At 40.5% G+C, this 22,752-nt stretch overlaps 1 protein-coding gene across 3 annotated transcripts in view; it reads left to right on the forward strand.

The window, feature by feature from the left end:
- Positions 1-22,752, forward strand: part of ANO10 (anoctamin 10) — a 76,937-nt gene that overhangs the window by 38,847 nt on the left and 15,338 nt on the right. For all 3 annotated transcript variants that reach the window (XM_077302705.1, XM_077302704.1, XM_077302703.1), the window contains one exon: positions 9,238-9,354. In XM_077302705.1, coding sequence (XP_077158820.1) covers positions 9,238-9,354 — 117 coding nt within the window. The remainder of the gene's footprint in view (positions 1-9,237; positions 9,355-22,752) is intronic.

Raw genomic sequence — 22,752 nt, forward strand, 5'->3', positions numbered from 1 at the left:
TCTTGGCCAGATGCAGTAACCTGTACCAGGCAATGGTGCTTTGATATGTACTCAGAGATGCTTTGGTTGGTGTGACTTTTGGAATGGTTAATTTCAGTAGAGAAAGTCAGTCTAACCATCCATTGAAATTAACAGCCAATCCAACAAGCACACAGTTGTGAAAATGCCCACAATTAACCTGGTCCACTATCATCTGGCTGCAGTGTATTTCCTAGCTTCATTTTTCAGGGCTCAACATTAATTCTCAGTGTCCACCACAAACTTATAACATGGGCCCTACCCTTATAAACTGTTACACATGCCCCACTACCCTGAATGAAGAGAATCTCACATACCCATTTTTGTTCCCTTTTTTTGTTCCCTACTTGCAGGCGTATGGTGTCTTTTTAAAATATAGACGCAGAGACATAAAGCCACTATTACAGGGCAACAGATCTGCTACCTAATATCAGATCCCCGGACAGCATGATCTTGCACAGCTTTCGCCAATGATCAGTGAAATCTCTCTCTCTCTCTCTCTCTCTCTCTCTCATGCTCCATAGTTGTTGTTGAGATGCCATTTTATGTCGGGGGGCTGCCTGTAAGCATGCTGCCCAAGGTCTGTGAAGAAAACATCTTTATCCAGGAGGGCCTATACATTGTTGATGTGGTGCTGAAGTAGTTATGAGCTGCAGGTGACAACCAGAGGTGTTTGCCTTGTGTGGTACTGTCTTGCAGCAGTCTGGCTCTGGGTATCAATCTGGCTTTATTGATCTGTACCTTTACCATAGTGGTTGGGTATAATAATATAATTAAAAAGGTTTAATGGAAATTCTCCACATGAGAGATTGAAACTGACCTTGTGGGTTGCTATAGTGTTTAATTATCTGTTATAATCTAATGTATGCATTTAAATTTATATTTTATACTAATTTTATATGTTTAATTCTATTGTAAACCACCTTGAATCTCGTGAGATAGATGGTTAAGTAGTAGTAGTAGCAGCAGCAGCAGCAGCAGCAGCAGTAATCATCATCATCTCTTGGGGCAGAAAGATGAGTCTGATGGATTGGAGCGAATTCAGTTGTAACACATTACTTGACTGTAGACTGGATTGCTCATTATATGTGTTAGCTGGAAGCATTCAGATATATTTGACTATCAGTTGGTTTTTTATATAAAGTGTCCATTGTAAAGTTTCACAGTGGTGTCTAGGGAATGCACCTGTGTGCATTAGTCCATGGTGAAGTATACCTGTCTGCTCCCAGTGCGTTAGATCCTTAATTTCTGGATGTTGTTCAAGATAAATTAGTTTGACTATTTGGGAAGAGGACTTTCTGTACCTCATCAAACTGGAGCAAACATTGCTTAGAGGAAAGTAATGCTTCTCAAATACTGTCAAAATTTTGAACAAAGGGTATTCATAATGGAAATGGATCTTCATTACTATTTTATCTACTGTACCTTTGTACTTGAGCAAACAGCCTCATTTCTCATGCCTTATTTCTGAAAGAAAAGATCTTGCAGTGCATTTGCATGAAGTTGAATTATCTTACAGCAGATCCAGCATTATTATGTTTTAATAAAGCGGCTACAGTAAAATTAGGATGGTAGAGGAAAAATATTTTATAAGAAACATGAAAAGTATAGTTTTGCGAATGGGTTTTTTCTCTTAAAACTGCTTTCTTTTAAGACATTAAAGTCAAATTAAAAACTTGGAATGGATGTTAAAAATATCTTTAGTCACAGCTCTAAACTGGTTTCAAAATCTGTTAGTGTACATGTTCTAAACAAACTATTCTTGCTTTTGGGCCATAGGAATTGTTGCTGCCTTAATCTCAGCAGCTGTCTGTGAAGATTATTTTGGAGGTCTGCAGCAAAGAGCATGAATGGAATTAACATTTCTGATGCTATCAGAAAATCTCAGGAGGTCATCAGGGCCTTCGTTCCAAAAATGCATTTCCATTAACCTGTCATACCTTAACGGAAGACTTGTCAATTTGCAAGTGGTAGGGACGCAGTACAGCCCCCATAAGTATAATAATCTGCTCTCCTCAATCAATACTAATATTATATCGCTACTTTAAAACATGTTGTTTGCAACCTGATAACTAAGGGCCTGACTTGATAAGACTCCGGGAGAATCATGACTATGTCTTTCTGATATTTAAAAAAATCAAATGGCATTGGACTTAGCACAGCAGGTATAATTGTATTGTTAGTCTTTGTAGCCCAAAACATATCACACCGGTAAACAAGCCTGATTAATAAATAAAGGAGTATGACATTACCATGTTTGGCCAGTTATTAAGGGGGCATTTGCTGTCCTAGAGATTTCTGTTCTGTATGGAGATGATTGGTCCTATATACACTGAATCCTTTCCAGGTTCGGATGCAGTTGGCCCTTCCTAAGAATTTTTCAAAATCCCCAAGTTTTTCAATTTCTGCCATGACAGCTTCTATGTCATCCAGCCCTGAAACATATATCTGTTTTAAAAAAATGAAATGATTTAAAACTACTCACATTGTCTTCTGTGTTTTGATATATATTAGATTTATTCAGTTCAGTGCTCCTGGGTAGTAAAACCAATCTAATTTTTTATTATTGTTTCACATGTTCACATTTTAAAGAGTTCAATACTAAACCCTGGCGAAGATTAAAGCCCTGCACCAAGTTTCACAGATTCCTCAAAAATATAAATTGAGGAGTTCTTGCAGTAACTATGATATTACTCTTTCTTCAGTTGTTTTTTGTTTCTCATTTTAGATTTAGAGTAACAACATATTGATTTTGGAAATAGAGCTTGATGTGTGCCTGCTGAGAAATTCCCTTAAACTGTTGAACAGGCTGATAATATAAGAAGATCGAAGGCTGAGAGGAGTTCTTCTGTTACTGTTATTCTACTACTAATAAATCATACGTAGTCCGTAGATAGCTTATGGAATCAGTATTTTTTCAACCTTTGTTTAGGAGTCTTTATTTCTTAAAACAAACTTTAAACTATATAACGTAGCACAAACTGTAAGTTAACTAATTAGAGCCATTTTAAATAGTGATTTTAATACCTCTTTACATTACATCGGGTAAGGTGTTTAAATGCCTTTGGAGTGAATGTTCAACTTGCAAAAGGCGTTTAAAGAGCACCTCCCTTGAAAACATTGGCGGATGGGGCACATTTGGGGAGGCTTATATAATTGAATCCCCTGGTCCAGTCTGTTTGAAACTTAGGGCTTTTTTTAAAAAAGAAGAGGCACCAGCAGTTATTCTGTAAATTTGGTGTCACTACCTCAGAAAACATTTGCCCCAGACTGATTCCCATTATATCGTATAGGGACCTAGTGGAAGGTGATTCATTCTGGCTGACCTCAACCAAATGCCTGGCAAAGGAGCTCCCTTTTGCAGGCCCTGCGAAATTGTTCAAGTTCCATTAGAGCCCTGATTTCCTCTGGGAGCTCATTCCACCAGGTGGGGGCCAGCCTGGAGAAAACTCTGGCCCTGGTTGAGGTCAACCGAGCTTTCCTAGGACCAGGAATCACCAGGCAGTTGGAGGTAGTGGAGTATAACGTTCTTTGACAGGTGTAGGCAGAAAGGTGGTCCCTCAGATATCCAGGGCCCAGAGTGCTTTTGGCCTTAAAGATGATTAGCAGAACCTTAAACCTGATCCAGAATTCGACTGGAAGGCAGTGCAGTTGTTGAAGAATGGGCCAAATGCTGTGAGGACCCTAACTGCTGCATTCTGGATCAACTGTAGTTTCCAGATCAAGAATAAGGGCAGGCCTATATAGAGTGAGTTGCAGAGGTCCAGTCTAGATGTGACCGTTGTGCAAGAGCGCACATAAAGATGTTGAATAGGATTGGAGAGAGAACTGCTCCCTCAGGGACTCCACATGTAAACTAGCTTGATGAACTCTCTCCTATTGCTACCCTCTGTCCGTGATCAAGGAGATCAACCACTGAATGGCAATCCCTCTAATCCCAGCATCAGCAAGGCAGTGAGCTAGAAGCTCATGGTTGACTGTGTCATATGCTGCTGAGAGGTCTAATAACACGAGCAGTGACAACCTGTCGCGGTCCAACTGGCAACAGAGGTAATCCATCAGGGCATCTGGTTCTATTTCTACCCTAAGGCCAGGCTGGTAACCTGACTGGGATGGATCTAAGACTGAAGCTTCTTCCAGGAATGCTGACAGTTGGTCCAAGACAGCCCTTTCAAGCATCTTCCCCAGAAACACTAAATGCGAGATGGGATGATAGTTGATAGGTTGTCATGGGTCCAGAGTTTTTTGAGCAGCGGGCAAACCACTGCCTCTTTTAGCCCTTCCAGGAATTCTCCTGTTGAGAGGGAGGGGGCCACTATTCTTACATAGGTTGTCTTTAGCAGTCTGATGGGCATGGGTGTATGAGTTTCTGATCTCCCTGCACTTTTTCCCCGAACATAATTTCTCTTTCCTAACTACTGCTTCACCTAAGGGGAGTCTTTAATAACTGTATTTAAGAGTTCTGCTACTATGAGGAATGGTCAGGTCCTAGTTGTTGCATTTCAATGAAAAAAAATTAAGAAATGATTGAGATAGTCAATTACAGAATATTTGTATAATTTATTATTTGGTCTTCCTAGGCAGGTTTCTGTGTTCAAGTGTTTTCAGGTTTAAAAGACTTAGAGGTTGCTCATGGGTTTAAGTAAGAAGGGATGTCTACTTCCCAGATGCCTGGCTGTAGTTTGAGTCTGTGGCTGTAGAAACTAGGTGTGAGAAGCTGAAACACTTACCTTCTGCATACCAATTATGCAGTGATTTGTAGTGTTCAGATGGCTTATTGTGCATTGTCTCAGTAATCCTTCAACATTATCTCCATTTTGGCAATATTATCTCCATGTTACCAACATTCAGCTGAGGCTATAAGGCTGGTCCACTCGACTGAGGTGTCGTTTGAATTTGGGGCTTCACTATTCACCATTTTAGCTCAACATTACAGTACGCGAAGAAGGAAGTTCACAGATAAGAATCATTTCCACTTTTTTCTAGGCACTGAGCATCTTCTAAATAAGGTAGACCTGTCAGATGCAGGATCCAGTCTATAATAGTGCAATCAGTTAAGAGGTATTTTGTAATGCATGGTATCAATCACAGCATTGAGCTGAACTGAGTGAGCATTTTTCTGTAATCTCTTTTCATGCCAAATTTATTTCAGAGCATGTTCAAAGCTTTACTCTTCATCAGGCTAATTTGATTTTTGGCAATGTACATCCTAATTCCTATTACTCGCCATCTATAAATTAATATAAGGCTTGTGCCAGAATATTTAAGGATTATGGGATGGAGATATATTACTGGGCGCTTTACTTTGAAGCATTAGAGTGCTGTGTTGCAAAATCTTCTATTAAGAAATTCTGTGGTGCATACTAACTGCTCTCTTCTTATATTCATTTTAGCATAACTATGCATTGATGTAAACGTGAGGAACAACATTGTCTAAAGGTTTAGATATCTCTGAGTGGCTGTGTAATTCATTCCATCAGTATTATAAAAAAATTAAAAAGAACAAACCCCACACATCATTAAAACAAAAGCCAAGTGAAAATACATACAAAAAAAATACCCAATAATTAAATTATTAGGGGTCACTGAGGAAACACTAAATAAAACAAAAAGTCCTCATCCACTTCTGGATGATGGCAGTAAGAAGTACAGATGAGTCTCTCTGAGAGAGAATTCCAAAGATATGGGGGCACAACCAAGAACAGCCTGTTCCAGATTGCCAGTGTCACTCAGAAGTCGACACCAACACTTTGAATGGGGCCTCAAAACAGATTGGAAAACAGTGTTGATGGGCCAAAGTGGCATTTTATATGATCCCTATGACCTACTCTAGTCAACATCCTGATTGCAGCATTTTGCACTCATTGAAATTTTTGAGTCCACCAAACATCTTCACAGCCTCTAGGCTGCTCGAATCTGGTTCAAGTTTCGGGTTTTGACCTTCAGGGCCCTCCGTGATCTAGGTCCCACATATCTGAGGGACCACCTTTTGCCCTATGCCCCCTGCAGGGCTTTGCGCTCTGCGAGTACCAATCTATTGGTCATTCCTGGCCCCAGGGAGGCATGCCTGCCCTCAACCAGGGCCAGGGCCTGTTTGGTCCTGGCCCCCATCTGGTGGAATGATCTCCTGGAAGAGCTGTGGGCTCTGCGGGAGCTCTCGGTATTCCGCAAGGCCTGCAAAATGGAGCTCTTCCGCCAGGTTTTTGATTGAGGCCAGCATGGTGAGGAAGATCTGATGAGGCCCCCTGGTGCTAAGAGGGCAGCATTAGCTATATCATCTATGATCCCTCTTCCCATTCCTCTCCTTTATACAGATTTTTTTTGGGGGGGGGCGGGTTAGTGGGGTTGAAGACTGCCATGATTTTTTAGGAGTCTGTTTTTAATGTGTGTATATATGTGCATTTGTTTTAATGGGATTTTTACTGGGTTTTTATATGGATGGATTGTGACCCGCTACGAGCTGGTTCGGGAATGGTGGTAATAAGTTTAAATAATAAATAAATAATAAAAATGAAAACTGAAATTTTCAGGATACATATATCTGACCTATACCAATTACAGGATATTTATATATACCCTTGAATATAGCTAGTCCTGCTGTATTTTGACTGAATCAAAACTATACAGGTCACCATAGGCTTGGATCCAGAAATTGTTTGCTGAATTTGTTCAAGCAGGATGGAGTTCTCTATACAGCTATAATTTCTTATGCCTCCTCCAAAGCCAGATCTGAGGGTCAGAGGGCAGTCTAGAACATTTTATGAAACAGTGCAAGGGTATGCATCAGGTGGAGGGACTGTCAGAAACTGATTACTCCTCTGCAGAATTCCTGTACACGATTCTGCTTAGGATCCATGTCATAGTTGAGCTGCAACAGTCCAGATTACCCACAAGAAATCATAGTAATGATGTTATTTACAGGGCTTTCAAATGCTTAGCTGCTTCTGTTTTTCAACCCTGAAATAGTAAAGATCAAAATAAACCTATTAAATCATCTAAATAGCCCCGTCAGAGTTCTGAAGGTTTGAGAAGAGCCTTTCTCTCGTTTTTTCCTGCTTCTCCCAAACAGAATTGGTAACCTGGATTAGAAAAGGAATTAGTCCCATATGGTTTTGAAATTAAAACAGTAAGAACATTTCCTTTGGTTTAGTTATTATTTTACTAAGCAGCACTGTAGCACCTTTATTGTAATAGTATATATCAGAGTTGCATCATATTCTAAGCTTTTGCAGACCAGCGTTCTTATTCTAAATTGCAAAAATTAAAGATGCGCTGCTTTTCAAGAGCACATTATACATGATGATTACAGGGTGTATTTCTTGGTATGAAGAAAACAGGATGGAATTAACACAACTCTCTCATGTCAACAGTAAAATACCCTTCTATGTCACCATCTGCCAAGTGGCCAAGGAGTGAAATGTCAATGTTTCTCTCACCTTTGATAATTGCAGTGCTATCAAATTCATTGTAGACTTCTGCCAAGTGCTCTGACAGCTAGTGAGATTGGCCTGTTCTGCAAAAAATATAGCCATGAGCAACAGCAGCAGCTGTGTTTTAGCATCAATGTGTCCCTCAACCTTGTCCCTACTTAAAAATGCAAATTAGAAATAAATTCTTGGAATTTTGAACTGCTAATTTGATTCCTACAGTGCATGATTGCAGGACTGCCTTCTTTCAGTTGGTCTTAGCCACCACTTAACTAGGTTATATGCAAAACAAGTTCATTTTGCCAACAATAAAATTGTCTGCCAGAATCTTGGGAAGGTTTGCAGTGTCTCATGAAGGGAACTTCGACTCTTGAAAGCTTATACCTTGGAAATTTTGTCTTCAAGGTCCTATAGAATCATAGAATCATAGAGTTGAAAGGGGCCATACAGGCCATCTAGTCCACCCCCTGCCCTGATGGAGTCTTATCCTGTTCTTCTACTTCAAACCAACTCTGCTGCCCGCCTGGTGGTTAAAGAAGTAATGACATAATCATGATCCCAAAATTAAGCTCAATATTTACAGAACCTCCTGGGTGACTTTAACTAGGCATTTATTGGGAAATAGAGGAGCGTTTTTTTGTACCCTGCTTTTTACTATTCAAAGGAGTATCAAATTAGCTTACAATCACCTATCCTTCCTCTCCCCACAGCAGACTCTCTGTGAGGTAGGTGAGGCTGAGAGAGTTCTGAGAAAACTGTGACTAGCCCAAGGTCACTGAACTGGCTACATCTGGAGGAGTGGGAATCAAACATAGTTCTCCAGAGTACAGGTCACTGCTCTTTACCACTACACCAAGATTCTATCCTCTTGATATATCTTTTTAGCATACTTCCATCATTTCTCTATTTTGCTTGAAAATATCATAGTATTCTCAGATCAGACAAAATGGTGCCTAAATGCTGATGAATGACTAAAGAACAGCTATTTTGCAGTCATATTGACTTGTTATCCAACTGGATATTGCCACAGAAGAAAAGAATCAGAAAGGAGTTACTTGTTTGGATTTATGGAAGTAGCATTACTGAATCTGGATCAGCCCAAAGTTCTTAGAAGTATTAGAAAGGACTTAAAGTTGACATTTGTATATGCTTCTCTCAATGCATACTTGCAGGTCTTGCTAAAATGGTCAATTATGGAAGATGAAAATTATTTTAAATATTTGGTAATACTTTGTACAAAAATGTATATTATATTTGGGACAGAGAAATCTCTGACACTGATTGAAAGAATAATATGATGGTATGGTATCAGTATGTTTTGATCAAACAGAGACCTTTTCTGCACCAGGAATCCAGCCCGGCGTAGTGCTCGTCTAGCCGCGAGGCTAATTTCTGCTTTCAGATGTTGTCGGCGCCGGTCTAGTGTGGTGCCAGGCCTGGTGTGATGCAGACCCTCATTTGCCTCATGGCAAGGTAATAGTGCTGATCTTCATTTGCCCCACAGATATTGTCTGGAAGCAGAAATTAGCCCTGCGACAAGATGGGTGCTGCGCCGGGCCAGATTCCTGGTTCGGAAAAAGTCAGAGGGTTCCTCAGTTGTAGATTTTTCATTTATTGGTGTTTTCTACTTCATGACTAATGAGAAGAGTGGCTCATCACTCATAATAATGACTAATAATGCTCATTTTATAATGTTATAAATTGTGATTAAAAAGTAAAGAGTGATAATTACTTTACAGAAATATATATATGATACATAAGTGACAACTAAGTATCATTTGTTCTTTTTTAGCATTTAATCCTGGCAATAAAGTTTATTATGGCATTTGCAATCCCTGATAAGCCACAGGATATTCGGATAAAACTGGGAAGGCTAGAATTCGAATCTCTGGAGGCCCTCAAGCAGCAGGTAAGGATTACTACTACCTCATTGTAATCATTGGAATGTTTTAGACCAGTGTTTTCCAAAGTGGTACTGCCCTCTAGAATCTAGGGGATGATGCAATTATCTAAAAGACAAAGGGGGCACTGTACATGGGCTCCTTTGATGGCATTGTCCACTTATTTACAATTGACCAGGCTAGAATCTGGCAAATTAAGAAGCTCTTAAGTTTCTTTTTCTGCATAGTGCGGAAATCTAGTGGAAGTTTTCAGAAATTTTAGTAGACACACCAACAGAGCTCTAGCCAGACAGATATACTGTGTTGTAAGAAGCTGTCATCACCATGCATGTTTTTATTTCTTTGTCATTTCTAAGGTTTTTCTGGTAAGTCCGACCATAATAATATTGAATCTGGTGTTTATTTTCCTGTGTTCTCAGTGAGCCTTTTAGCTATATAAGTGTTATTTGTTGTAGCCCACCCAGTATTAATTTTTTAGGTTATGTAAGTGTAATCGTGTGTGTTTGGCCTTCTATTGGAGTTTGGAGAAAAGCTATTATGCCCTTGACGGGGAGTCATAGGAGAATCTTGAGGGAAAGAGAGGGACCCTTTTCGCACGGGGATCTTTGTTGCAAATTGTTTGCGGAATGAAAAATCGCCATTTAAAATAGTGGAATTCGTTGTTATGCATACCTGCCTTTGTAGTGGAATCAGTTGCGTTTTTTAGCGTTTCCCACAGGCTTCCGGTCTCGGCAGAAATCGCTAGAAAGGAAGCGCTATTGCCAAGCTCGTCCCGCCCCTGGCCGTCAAGCAGCCAATGGGCAGCCGTTAGCATGCTCCCAAACAGCCCCTTTCCCTTTAAGAAAGGTTTAAAAAAAAAAAAAACAGACCCATAGCAACGAATCTAGGTAGATTCGTTGCAACAGAGAGACCCATCCAGCTGCCTAATGTGAGCTGTCGTTTGATTGTATGATCGTTGGCACGCTGCCTCGAGTGATAAAAAAAAAATCCCCCCCCCCTCTCACGGGCCCGATTTTCGGCTGAATTAATGTGTAAAAAATAAAGGGACTTTATTTCAGCAAACGGGCTTTTATGTGGTTTGTGCTTAGTGACTAAAGGTGAAGGACTGAAGCCAGGGAAGCCTCTAAACAGAAAGAGGCTCGCTGGTGCGTTTATCCCCGCTCGCTCGGAGAAAAAAAAATGGCGATCGCTTCGCCGGAAGTTTGGAGGACAGGCTCAGGAGGAGGGACTTTGAAGAACCCGCAACAATGGTAACGCACAGGTCTTTAGCGCTATTGTTGCAGATTGGTTGCAGGAGTGTATCGCTATCCGGAGGGTGAATCCACTTTTCTGGATTCCCCTGAAAGCGCTACAACGAAGCGCTTTTTGCGGGTCGGTTTCAGGATTGTTGCAGATTGTCTACGACGTCGTGGGTTATGGCAAATTAGTAGCGTTTCCAATTAGCAACCATTGTGCTATTTTGAAGCAGTGCGAAATGGCCCAGGGTTCTGAGGAGAAGGGGAAAAAAGGAGATGGAAGCCATTTGGTTCCAAGGGCAGAGAATAGAGTAATCTGAGGAGGAATTTCAAGAGAACTACAGTCTATGGAGATCTGCAGCAACACAAAAAGCCTGTTGAAAAGCAGCAGCACCACCACAGAGAGCGGTGAAATGGTGATCCTTTTGTGTTGAAGTTGAATGAGTCAACTTTACCAGGCGATGAATCTTCTTGCTTATGTAGGCTTTATAAAAGACTAGCTTCAAAGCCCGGGCCTTGAAAAGGCCCCTCCCCTGAACCCCAGCCTGTCAGCTCAAGGTGGCCTTGGGCGGCAGCTCCCAGCAAGATCAAGTGGGGTGGGTGGGGGCTGGGCAGTTCGTTAGCTGGGCCGGGACAGAGCTCCTTAGCAGTCAGCTAATCAGCTCCTTAGCAGTCCTTAACGAGCAATCAGCAGGCCAGGAGGCCCTCCTAAGCAGGCCCAGCCTAGCAGGCCCTTGTTAGGAGGCCCTCCACCACGATCCTTTGCCCAGGGCCTCTCACCTTACCTGCTGCTGGCTCCAGGCACTGAGGCGTCTGAGAGCAAAGAGGCTAGAGTCCAGGGATGGAGGGTGTGAGCTGCAGGGGCAGGGCCAATCAAGGCAAAGCTGGCTGCACCCTCGGCATGGCACTGCGCAGCTACTGGTGGCAGTGCCCCCCACTGGGCGGCGGGAAGTCAGGGGCGCCGGCGGGAAAGCAAGCGGAGCAGGGGCTCAGGTACCGGCAGCAACGTTCCTCAACAAAAGACTACCCCCCCCCCCGGGCCTCAGTAAAATTGTCAAGCGTTGACCGGTCCCTGGTGATAAAAAGGTTGGGGACCACTGTTCTAGGTTGGGGACCTCAGTAAACTTGAATCTACTGAATAATGTCCTGCTATCATTTCCTCCATGTTGACACATGTTGACACATTCAGCCTTTAAACTAATGTCCAGTTATTGACAGCTTTTATAAGGTTTAGGCAAACTACTCAAGCTGTTATTATATGCACTTGTCAACAATGATTTATGACAAAGATGCTAGAAATCTGAGACTACAGCACAAGGAAGCAGCCTCTTCAATTTCATATAGATTCAGATACATTCTAATGACAGAGACTTGCATGGAAGGTTTTACATAGTTTTACTAGATGCAGTGATTTAATTATAGTGCCATGTCAGAAGTTCCATTAGAGACAGCAATGCTCTGTTTTTTATTGGGTGTTTCTACTTGGGTCGAGAATGTCTTCCATAATAACTGCCTCACGAAATTTTTATAAAGGTTGACTGCAATGTGCTGCATCTGAATTTTGTCTCTCACAGTTGCATTTCTTTTGGAGGAACTGTGGCTAGACAGCGGCTTTGCATAATATTACAAAGCAGGATTGTAAACCTAGTAGGATTGTTCCTTTACTCTGCATTAATATGTATTTTTAAGACAGGAAAAACTAGGTCATCCATTGAAGCCTTAACTACAAGTTACTATAGCCACCTTTGGCTTAGAGCAGGGGTAGTCAAACTGCGGCCCTCCAGCTGTCCATGGACTACAATTCCCATGAGCCCCTGCCAGCTGGCAGGGGCTCATAGGAATTGTAGTCCATGGACAACTGGGAGGCCGCAGTTTAACTACCCCTGGCTTAGAGAATAAAACATCTGCCAGCTTCTGTCTACTTAATCCTGTCTTCTGTATCTATTTGCTGTAGTCTAGAATTCCTTCCCCCTCAAATCTCTGAAGTTTATTACAATAATGTTTTCTAAGCTTTTCAGACATGGCTTTAAAATTCTCGTGTGAATTCAGTAAAAACTATTTCTGGATCTAGTACTCACATACACGGTAAACTGGTCTAACCCATTAGTGGCTCCCTTTTGCCCACTGCAGATCTCTGGACAGAAAGGAAAGTCATGTTATTGCAATAATTGCAGGTTAATCATTGTTACAATTTTATTTATCTTGGAAACGTATCTTTTGATTTATTCCATATTATTTATTTGACCCTTTGAACTTTCATAAAAATAAAATAAACTGCTTGCATGCCTCATTGTTTCATTTGTGTGGATATGCATAAACTCCATGTCTATTTAAAATGAATAGTGCCTTTAAAATGCATTTAAAAAAGAATGTTTTCACCGAGTTATTACATCTGCAATAAACTGTCAGCCTCGATTAAATGGCTCGTATCTGTATTTCTCTATGAAGCTTTACAAAAGCTTCTGAAACTAAACATAAAAGAGGTAAATCTTATTTTAATACTGTATGCTTTAGTATAGATTCGTTCCCAGATTCAGCCTCTGGCATCTTCAGTTAAAAATTTCAGTTGAAAGAATTTTTGGGGGGTGAGTGGGGGGAATCTGTCCATGAAGCCCTGATGAGACAGTTCATTTGTTTTTGTTCCATGTAAGATTGTCTTTCCTGAATGTAAAAAGAAAAGTGAAAGGTACTGATTGCAACAAAGTTAACTTCAGTAGCCTAGATAACATTCTGTTATCCTGAACTTTGTGTTACCTGTGATTAATGACAGGAAATGTGAGATAACACCAAGTTCATGTGGCGTGATGGTAAATTTAGATCTGAAATGAGAGAGAACTGAAAATTAACATCGTATGCACAGATCTTTTCATTAAAATGTGTGAGTGTTATGTCATGGATTGTTCTCTGCTAACAGAACTAGAAGAACACTCTAGATTAAGGTGCCCAGATTTTAACATTAGTAAAGCGAGACACCATTGACCGGGGGGGTTCTTGATTTAAAATTTTGTCTATGTGGAGCAACAAAAATTTTTATAGAACGCAAAAATATATATATATATATATATTGATTTCAACATAAGTACAATTTGCCAGGTACCCCCGGATGCCCCTCCAAAAGTGGGACAATCTGGTCACCTTACTCTAGATAAAATATTGGACTTTTTCCCTTCCTTCTCAGATTATGTGGCCTTTTCCATCTCATGGAATTCAAATGATGTAACTAACATTCCTTGCCACGAGGCCCTTTTGTCATTCTTAACACAGGACCTATTTCAGAGAAATTTCCTATCCCTGACAACAGTCCTGGGATTAACTCTGGGCACACTGTGTGGTAAAATATATGCTTCCCCCAATTCAATCAGAATTTGGACCCACGGTAGGATTTGAATAAGGCACTAGCTTTGTCAGTGTAGGACTGAGCTCTGAGTGCTATTCCGATGGTTGACAAGTACCTGTACTGGGTGGTATTGCATCAGTTGTCCGTTTATAGTCATGCATGAGTTCAGACACCTCATGACATTAGCCTGTATGTAACTTAATATATTCACTGTTGTGATAACACCACGCCATTCTACACTTTCTAAATAATGGCTCCTGATGTTCACTTGTTTGTGCTATAACTGTTTGCTTCCACAGTTTAGATAACACTGTTTTTGCTCTCAAACAGGTATTTTTGGGGGTGGGGGTGGAAATTATTCACAAGAAGCTCAGCTGACTATAAACAGATATTTCTCAAGCAGCTCCAACTGCTTGTTTAAAGTACCAAAGTGAATTATCTATGGAAATGTAGTTATGATTAATATAGAAATAATCTTCTAATTTGTTAAAATACCTGTTTGGAAGCAAGCATAATATTAACCAAAGTGAGAGCAGCTTAGCTTCAGAAGCAGCCAAAAAGCATGCATTTCCTTTAAAATATTTAATATTCTTGCATGTTGTAATGTAATAAATGAGGATTTCTGAGCATAGCCTTAAGCATACCATGACATAGAGTAGGGTATAAGTGAATAAAATGAACATTGTGTGCTGAGTCTTTGAAATGTTTGCCCCAGCAGAATTAAGGAAAGTGTGGTTCCTGCTGAGTTGTGAAAGCATTTGATTGATCAGTTTACAAAAGTTCCTAAGACTTAGTTTTATACTTGTAAAGTTAAGGACTAAGCTGCCTGCCTGAAACAAACATTGATTGGTCATGTTTCATAAATAATATCCAATGAACTCCATGTTGAAGGCCTCAACAATGGCTTTTAAAAGATAAGTTTCTGACAAGGGTTAGAGCCTCGTTACCTTCTGTGCAGGCCAGACTGTCTCAGCCAGAGACAGCATGAAACCCTGGGATTTCTTAGTGGCCCTGGAACCGTTTCCCAAAAGAGAGGGAGTTAATTCATGTTTTATATGTTATTAAAATTTGTTAAACATTTATTGGATGATACGGCCATATATGGTCATGTCGACTTGCTTCCCCTCAAAAAATGACCAGGGATGGACTTGAAGGGGAGGAGCTCCAGGTGTCTGTGTCCCCTGCTTCCCATCCATATTCAGCACAATCATGCCATTTCTGGGGTTTCTCAAAGCCTGAAGAATGCTTAAGGAGTTTATCAATGGTAAAAACATTAAGAAAGGCTGGTTCAGGCACAAGCCAATTGTGGAGAGAAGATCTGAAAGCTTTCTGAGTTTTCCAGAGCTCCAGGAAGCACTCTGAATGGTTATGCAGCAGAACCTTCCCAGTCATGTGAGAAAACCTTCCTTCTTTAATACATGATTCAGGTGGGAGAGTGGTGAACATCCCTCTCTTCAGTACTCTTTTCACTGCTGTACAGAAGTGATTTGTCTTTTGTATTGCTACTTGCTGACAGTCCAGTCAGCTCTCCATCTCTCATCTGAGGTAAAAGTTCTACCAACTTTTGTCAACGGAGTTCATCTATTTCTGCCATGTTTTCCTCTCTTTTGGGTAGTACCTTGCATAAAGATGGCATGGGGAATGAACAATTAGTAGCATTCCTGTACAAGATCCAATAATAGGAACAAAACTCCTGAGACAGATATTGTTTTGCTCTCCTTGTTGTCAAATATAGTTGGAACCTGTTTGAACCCCAGTGCTTGAATATTTCATTTTACTGTAACCATCCAGAAGCTCAAATTGTGTTTTGCTGAAAGTTGTGCAGATTGCAAGTATGTAAGAAAGGCTAGATTCAGCTTGTGCTCATGAATGTACAAGATGGCTATGAGAAGGAGGACTGTCAGAAGCATTTGATGAAGGTGGGCAGCTGTTTTAGTCTGTCTGTGGTGGTAAAAAAGAGCAAGAGTCCAATACCATCTTAAAGACTAACAAATTGTGGCATGGTGTGAGCTTTTGTGAGTCACTGCTTTCTTCTTCAATGAAACATTTGTTAGAAGAAGAATTGTTTTTATTCCCCACTTTTCACTACCCAAAGCAGTTGTAAAGCAGTTTACAATTATCTTCCCTTCCTCTTCCCACAACCAACATCCTAACAGGACTATGACTAATCCAAGGTCAACCAGCTGACTGCATGTGGAGGAGGAGCTGGGAATCAAACTCTGCTCTCCAGATTAGAGGCTGCCACTCTTAACCACTACACCAAGCTAACTCTGTTAATGTGCCCTATATTTGGGCAATTGATACAATAATGTAAAAGTTAGCCAGTTAGAGTTCAGCTGTTATATTTTTTTTACTACAAATTGCATTTTGCAGATAGAGGTTCTATATGTGTGGAGATATGACAATCATATGGAATATACTATTTTACCAAATGCAGGGCATATTATATACATTTCAGAATGAAACGTATGCAATGAGGGTATTGAAAGTCTGCCAGCATAACACAGAGCTATTCTTTTCCATATGCTTTTAAGTAGGAACTGTTTGTCTACTTCTAAAATTATTTGAGATCACACTGAATAAAGGAAACAAAAATGAAACGCTGTTCGGAGAGAGTATTAAGTTAAGCTTCACAGATTTCCATCCTCAAGTCATGGATTATTCATCAGAGAAATGTTGGTCAGATGCGTCCTCTAGATTGATGGATTGCAAAACACTTCTATAAGAGTGCATAGTGCTGAATCAGCATGTGTAGTGCTGGAGGAACGTCTTCTATGCAAATGGAATTCAACTGCATTTATTAACATTTTCTGTGCTGCTAGTAGGGTGATTCCAGGCCAAACTAGATATACTGCTGGGAGCTTTGTAATCAGATCTTTCAAGCATTCTTTAAGGTAAATTACAGCCCCAGAGTGGGGCAGGGGTGAGTTTGACTTAATCCTTCAGGTAACCCCATCTGAAACACATGCATCCTGGGCCTGTTGCTGGCTCTTAGCAGTGAAAAAGATAGGTGTATAGCAGGAAAAGTTGTATGCAGGGGAGTTGGAAAGGTTAAATCCTTTCTGCACCGCAGCCTTGATTGGAAAATGCTGGGGAGACCCATCACAGTTCTTTCCGCGTGGCTTGACACTCACTGTACTGTATAAGCTCAAATGCATAGTATTTCTAGAGTTACTGAAATACAAGATCATTCTTGGCAGTATAATCAACATCATGAATTGACTTCCACATCTTCTACGCAGTTTTCGTTCCTTCGCCGGAAAAGACAAATGTTGACGACCTGGAAGGGATGACGGGGGCTAGCAGTACCAGCTCCTTTATCCATATTAAGTTCTCAAGATTTTAGATGTATAGCAACTCAATTACATCAGAGCCCACTGTTTGGTAACTTCCTTACAGCCATTCTTTGGAGCATGCTATATAAGTAACAGAAGACGTGCGCCTGTTTTTTTTTTTTTTAATTTGCCATGGGGGTGTTGGGATGGTAGTTCTATCATCTTCAATTGAAGTGATGATTGTATTTTTATAGGAGCAGAGCACTTGCTTTCCTCTTCTGGTTCCACAATTAACTTCTTTGCTTGGAAGCTGTAAAGTTCTTTATTGACAGATGTTTCTTCACTGATACCTAGTCACATTGTAAAATCGTATTAATTCATCTATAATATTGTTGTTTACCTGATGTTATGAATTGTGCTGTACTATCCCTATGTTCTGTGTAAACCGCCCCGAGCCACAAGGCAGGGCAGAATAGAAAATTAATAAATAAATATAGTATTTGTCAAACGAGGTCAATCATAGCAAGGAACCATTGGATGAGCCTAATAAGCAAATGGCGTCTGATTATGCCATGGCTGGGTATGGTAAAGAAGGGGTGCTTGACTCTTATAGTTCATTATCTTAATATTACACCATATGTTTTAAAGGATGTGTGGGTTATTTGGTCATGTAAGTGTCATTGGAAAATTGTAAAACAGAAATAAATATACCTTAAGGTTATGCATTCTTTTAAATGAATTCAAGCTACAGTATGAGTTTTCTTGCTATGTAAAACTGATTGGTTCTGTTCTAGCAATCCACTGATTGCTTGTGTTGTTGTATAAAAGATCCACTTCTTGTAGCCTAGATTTAGAGGGGACAAAAAGTTATCTGATACTAAAAAAAATCCTGGAGACTGTTGGTCTCTCAATATATGAAATTTATATAACATTTTAAGCAGGTTATGTAAGGGCCATTCTGTAATGCAGTCAATTGGTCCTCCTTTTGAAACTAATTAGAATTGGAGCATGAAAGCATATTTTGTAGATTCCCTATACAAATATAAATCTGATAAAAATTGTAATGGTAGTCACTAGCTATATGTTATCACATAATCTAATGAAAACTGCTGGAATGTTTACAATATATAAGGAGTTTGACCACTTAGTTTTCCTATTTAGTTCAGAGACAATGCTGTGAGGATTGCTTTATAAATGTTAATAGTACAAAGGTAACTTTAATATAAACATTTAAAATTACTGTGTTTAAAATAATTAGAACATGCACATAAAGTACATTACAGATTTCTATGTGTATATGTAATAATTTACTTTATTTAAACCCGCCTCTCACCCCAAGGGGGACCCAAAGTGGCTTACATTATTCTTCTCTCCTCCATTTTATGTTCACAACAACCTTGTGAGGTAGGTTATGCTGCGAATGTGTGACCTGGCCCAATGTCGCCCACTAAATTTCCTTGTCATGACTGAAGATTTGAACCTGGATTTCTCAGATCCTAGTCCAACACTTTAACCACTACATTTTAAAAAGCCTGATCCCACCTACCGAATTGTTGTGCACATAGCTTCTATTAGCTGATGTAAGATTCTGGGTGCAGCACCAGTTTTTGCATATGAGGCTTAATCTGGAGTATGATTTACATGTATACTCTGGTTGTTTGTCACAGTAAGTATACTGTGATAAATTACTAAATATCTTCAAATGTGATTGAATTATCACCAATGCATGTCTACTGCCAAGCAGGTAATTAGCAGTGCCAGAAGGGAAGGGATACTGAATCGAGGCCCTTCTTCTCCCCAGATCTAGTAATCTGGCTGTCCTGTGCAGATCTAGGCAACAAGTACCGTGTATGAGGGTCTGTGGCTTGGAGGACCTTTTCTTTGAAAAAGCCTAATTTATATGCTACAGGTAATGTATTGCCGCTGTAAACAAGAATAACTGTAATCCAAGAACTAGTTTTAAAACAACCTTTTCTAACTAAGCAATTCATTGAAACTGATTTAATTAGAACACAAACAGATAAAGAATTCAGGTTATTCTGAACTGTGCTCCGCTTTCATCAACAAAGTTCTTTATTTGGACACACACTCTGGTCTCCCAGATAGATTAAACTGCATTTAATTTGCCCTCATTATATCCCACATTTCAGATTATAATATTCACAAAACTTGCTTCTCAAGGACTTTGGTGGGAAGAGAATGTAGTGCTTTTTGGAGGAAAGCCTAAGGCAAACAAAAACAAATGAAGAAATTTTCTCTAAATAAAAATGTAAGGGGATGGTTGAATTTAGGGCACCTTTGTAGCTTGTGCTTTGTATTTGTGGGCCTAAGGGCATAGAGGGGAGTGCAGGCAAGGAATGATACAACAGGCCATAGACAATTTGGGGGATAAAATGGCCACAGCTTTATTGAGTATACTGCAGGAGCATTGACTCAGCATTGGGATGGATCCTACATCGGACATTCCACCTGCTGAGGGTGAAACTGAGGAGTGGCCAACCCCAGGAACCATGTGGACACCAGCCACTGTATGGCTCCCTTGCCACCTGCTGGCAAGGAGCCCCACTGACAGCCCTTGAGCTGGGCATGCCATTGAAATGTCTCTATCCCAAGACCCCTTAAGGGAGTCCCCAGAACGTGGATATGCAAGCACCATCTCCCTAGCCAAAAGGATCCATCCCAGTGCCCAAACTGGCCAAAGCAGTTACAACAAAAGACAGTAAACAAAAACCCATAAGAGCCAAAGTGCTGGGAAAGTGGAAGGGAAAGCTGTGAAAAATCAGGGATGCGATCCTGGTGGCTGCACAGCTTTATAAGGGAAGGACAGGCAGGCAAAGCCCTGGGAACACTTGCAGCCCAGTGCCCAACCTGATGCAAGCTCAGTGCATGGACTATGCACCCCCCTCTAGTAATATCCAGCCTGGGCTAAACTTATCAGCAGCAATAAATCTTTGGCTGTTAATGATAAATTGCTGTTTACAGATACTCTGAATTCATTAATTCATTTTAATGGTTAGTCAATCATTAATATTTAATGCTTTATTGTTTTCTGTCCTTATAACAATGTATGTACACCTCTCTGAGCTGGTCTCAGAAGGGCGGTTTAGAAATTTTTTGCTGCTGATGCTGATGCTAATAATAATAATACACTAAAAGGACTCTGCCCCTTCACTGGACCATGTAGCCAGCTGACTGGAGACCACTTAGGTGCCTTCTGCTCTCCTCAGCCCCTGCTGCGACTTGTTCTTAATGTTATTTTCACTGAATGTTGAGTAGCTACTAAACTTGTATTGTATGTTGGCCAAAACCCTGCTTCCTATAAAAAACATGTTTCTCTTTCAGATTCATCTGAGTTTACTGATTCATAAAATAGGGATCATTCGTAATTACTACATGGGGATGAGATAAGGAATTGGTATGTTGCTGCATCCCTAATTTCCTTCTGCGAGATGCTATAAGCCAGGGGTCTCCAACCTTGCTGAGCCTGTAGTCATCTTTGTAAGCCCCACCTACCCACTCACTTTCTGAAGATACATGGCATGTGCCAAGATAGGTGTTGGCAAATGCCATGGCACCTGCAGGCACCATATTAGGGACCCCTGGTTATGCTACAGCAGGGACCCCTGCGATAAACTCTTGTACAAGATCAGGTTTGCTTGATCAGGCCAAGTTCTCTGTCCTTCTGTTTTCTTCTCTTCCTCCCTTCAGCCAATTTCAGCTTTTTGAGGACACTGAGTGTGCTCGGTTCTGAGCAGAGGGGAGGTGTATTATTTTTCAGATTGCAAACTAATATTTTTCTGCATACTTGGATGCGGCAGAAATCTTGAACTCTGTGAAAGCAGCCCATTTGCAGCCTTCATGATATGCGCACAACTGATATGCATATCTGCAATGACTCCCAATCTGTTTTCAGGCACAATTCAAAGAGCTGGTGTTGACGGTGAAAGTCCTGCTTGAGGTCTTGCGACCAGCATGCCGCTATATAATTGACTATGTTTGCTGTCAAATTCAACTCATATAAAAGTTTTCTGCTGTTTTGCCATCTATTAATGCTTGCGGGTAGAATCACAGAATCGGAAGGGACCTCCCTTGTCAATGTAAGGTGCTTGTACTCCACATCATATGTGCTGTTCAGGTAGCCCATGCTCCTTTAGCATGACTCTCCAGGTTAGTGTTGAGTAGGCTCTGTTGCCAAGGCAACGATCTGCTGTCATCTTGAGAAGGCGGGGAATGTTTCAATGGCAAGATTGCCTTCTGAGAATGTGCTACTATATTTAACATTTTATGACCATTCAAAAAATTATCTTGGCTATAAAAAACGCTTTGAGCTCAGTCTGTATGCTGCGATATGAACCCTCAGTCAAAACAAATCAAAGCAGAAATCACTTGTACATCTTAGAAACTATTCAGAGAGAGAAAAGAAAGTGGTTGACATTGCAGTCCCGTGCAGAGTTCCTCTACCCTAAGCACATAGAGTAGAGCAATGGCAAAGTATTGTGGTTAAGAGCACAAACGTTCCTGTACAATGTGCTAAATCTCTAACAGACCATTGCAGTTGTTGAATTTTTCATGCAGTGTTTCCCTGATAATCCCCACATTATTGCATACTGATGAAGTATGGCTTTTATTGTCTGTTTCTTGTCTTCTGTACCTTAAGTGCAGGAGGTTTTTTTCCACGCAATTCACATTTATTTGGTCATGAGTACCGTCATTAGCTTACCTGTGCATTGTGTGAGTCAGGGATTCTGGAAGAAAAATGTTGCTTCTTCACTCTGTCATTATACATACATATTTTTTTATAACTCAGATTTGGCAAGGCAATACCTGGTAGTTTCCTGTTTATAGACTGTCATTCTCACACAGATCTTACTAATGCCCATTTTGGGTTAGCAAGGAAAGAAAACAAGCATTATATGCAACAATGCGTTTTTTTTAAAATGATCTTTTTCAGATTTGATTGGGTCACAGGGAAGACTTTTTAAAGCGTTCTGTTTGTATTTAGCCTTCATAAGCAGCAGTTATACTGCCAATATTGCTTTGTAACTTGTGCCTGTCTGCTGCCAGCTATTATTCCTTATCTGTTCATCAGTTTCCAAGGTTTGCCCTCAGAGACTCCATATTTGCATTTTTATTTGCTTTCCCTAGAAACTTGTTGATGGCTGTGAATATTTCCAAGGTGAAGTTAAATTTGGCTCCAAGGCTGCCATAAAGAATGCTGTAGCCCTAGGTGACATATTAAAATGTCCTTCCATTCATGGGTCATTTGGGGTTCCTTCACTTTGGTAGACAGCTGGAAGGGAGCACTAAGCAAGGCTCCAGAATATGCATACACATAGCAGCCATGTTGGCTGAGTAAGCTAACGTTAGAAAACAAAACTCTATTTCACTTAATTCCTTCTCCTCCAAAAAGAGGGGGGAGGGAATGAACCCCCTTGGATTTTCTTTGAAAGTACTGAAAAACCCTCATGTAAAATAGTTTCCAAGGGAAGGCGAATGTAAGCCGCTTTGAGCCTCCTTCGGGTAGGGAAAAGCAGCATATAAGAACAAACTCTTCTTCTT

Source organism: Paroedura picta, chromosome 11 (genome assembly GCF_049243985.1).
Source record: "Paroedura picta isolate Pp20150507F chromosome 11, Ppicta_v3.0, whole genome shotgun sequence".
Taxonomy (NCBI): domain Eukaryota; kingdom Metazoa; phylum Chordata; class Lepidosauria; order Squamata; family Gekkonidae; genus Paroedura; species Paroedura picta.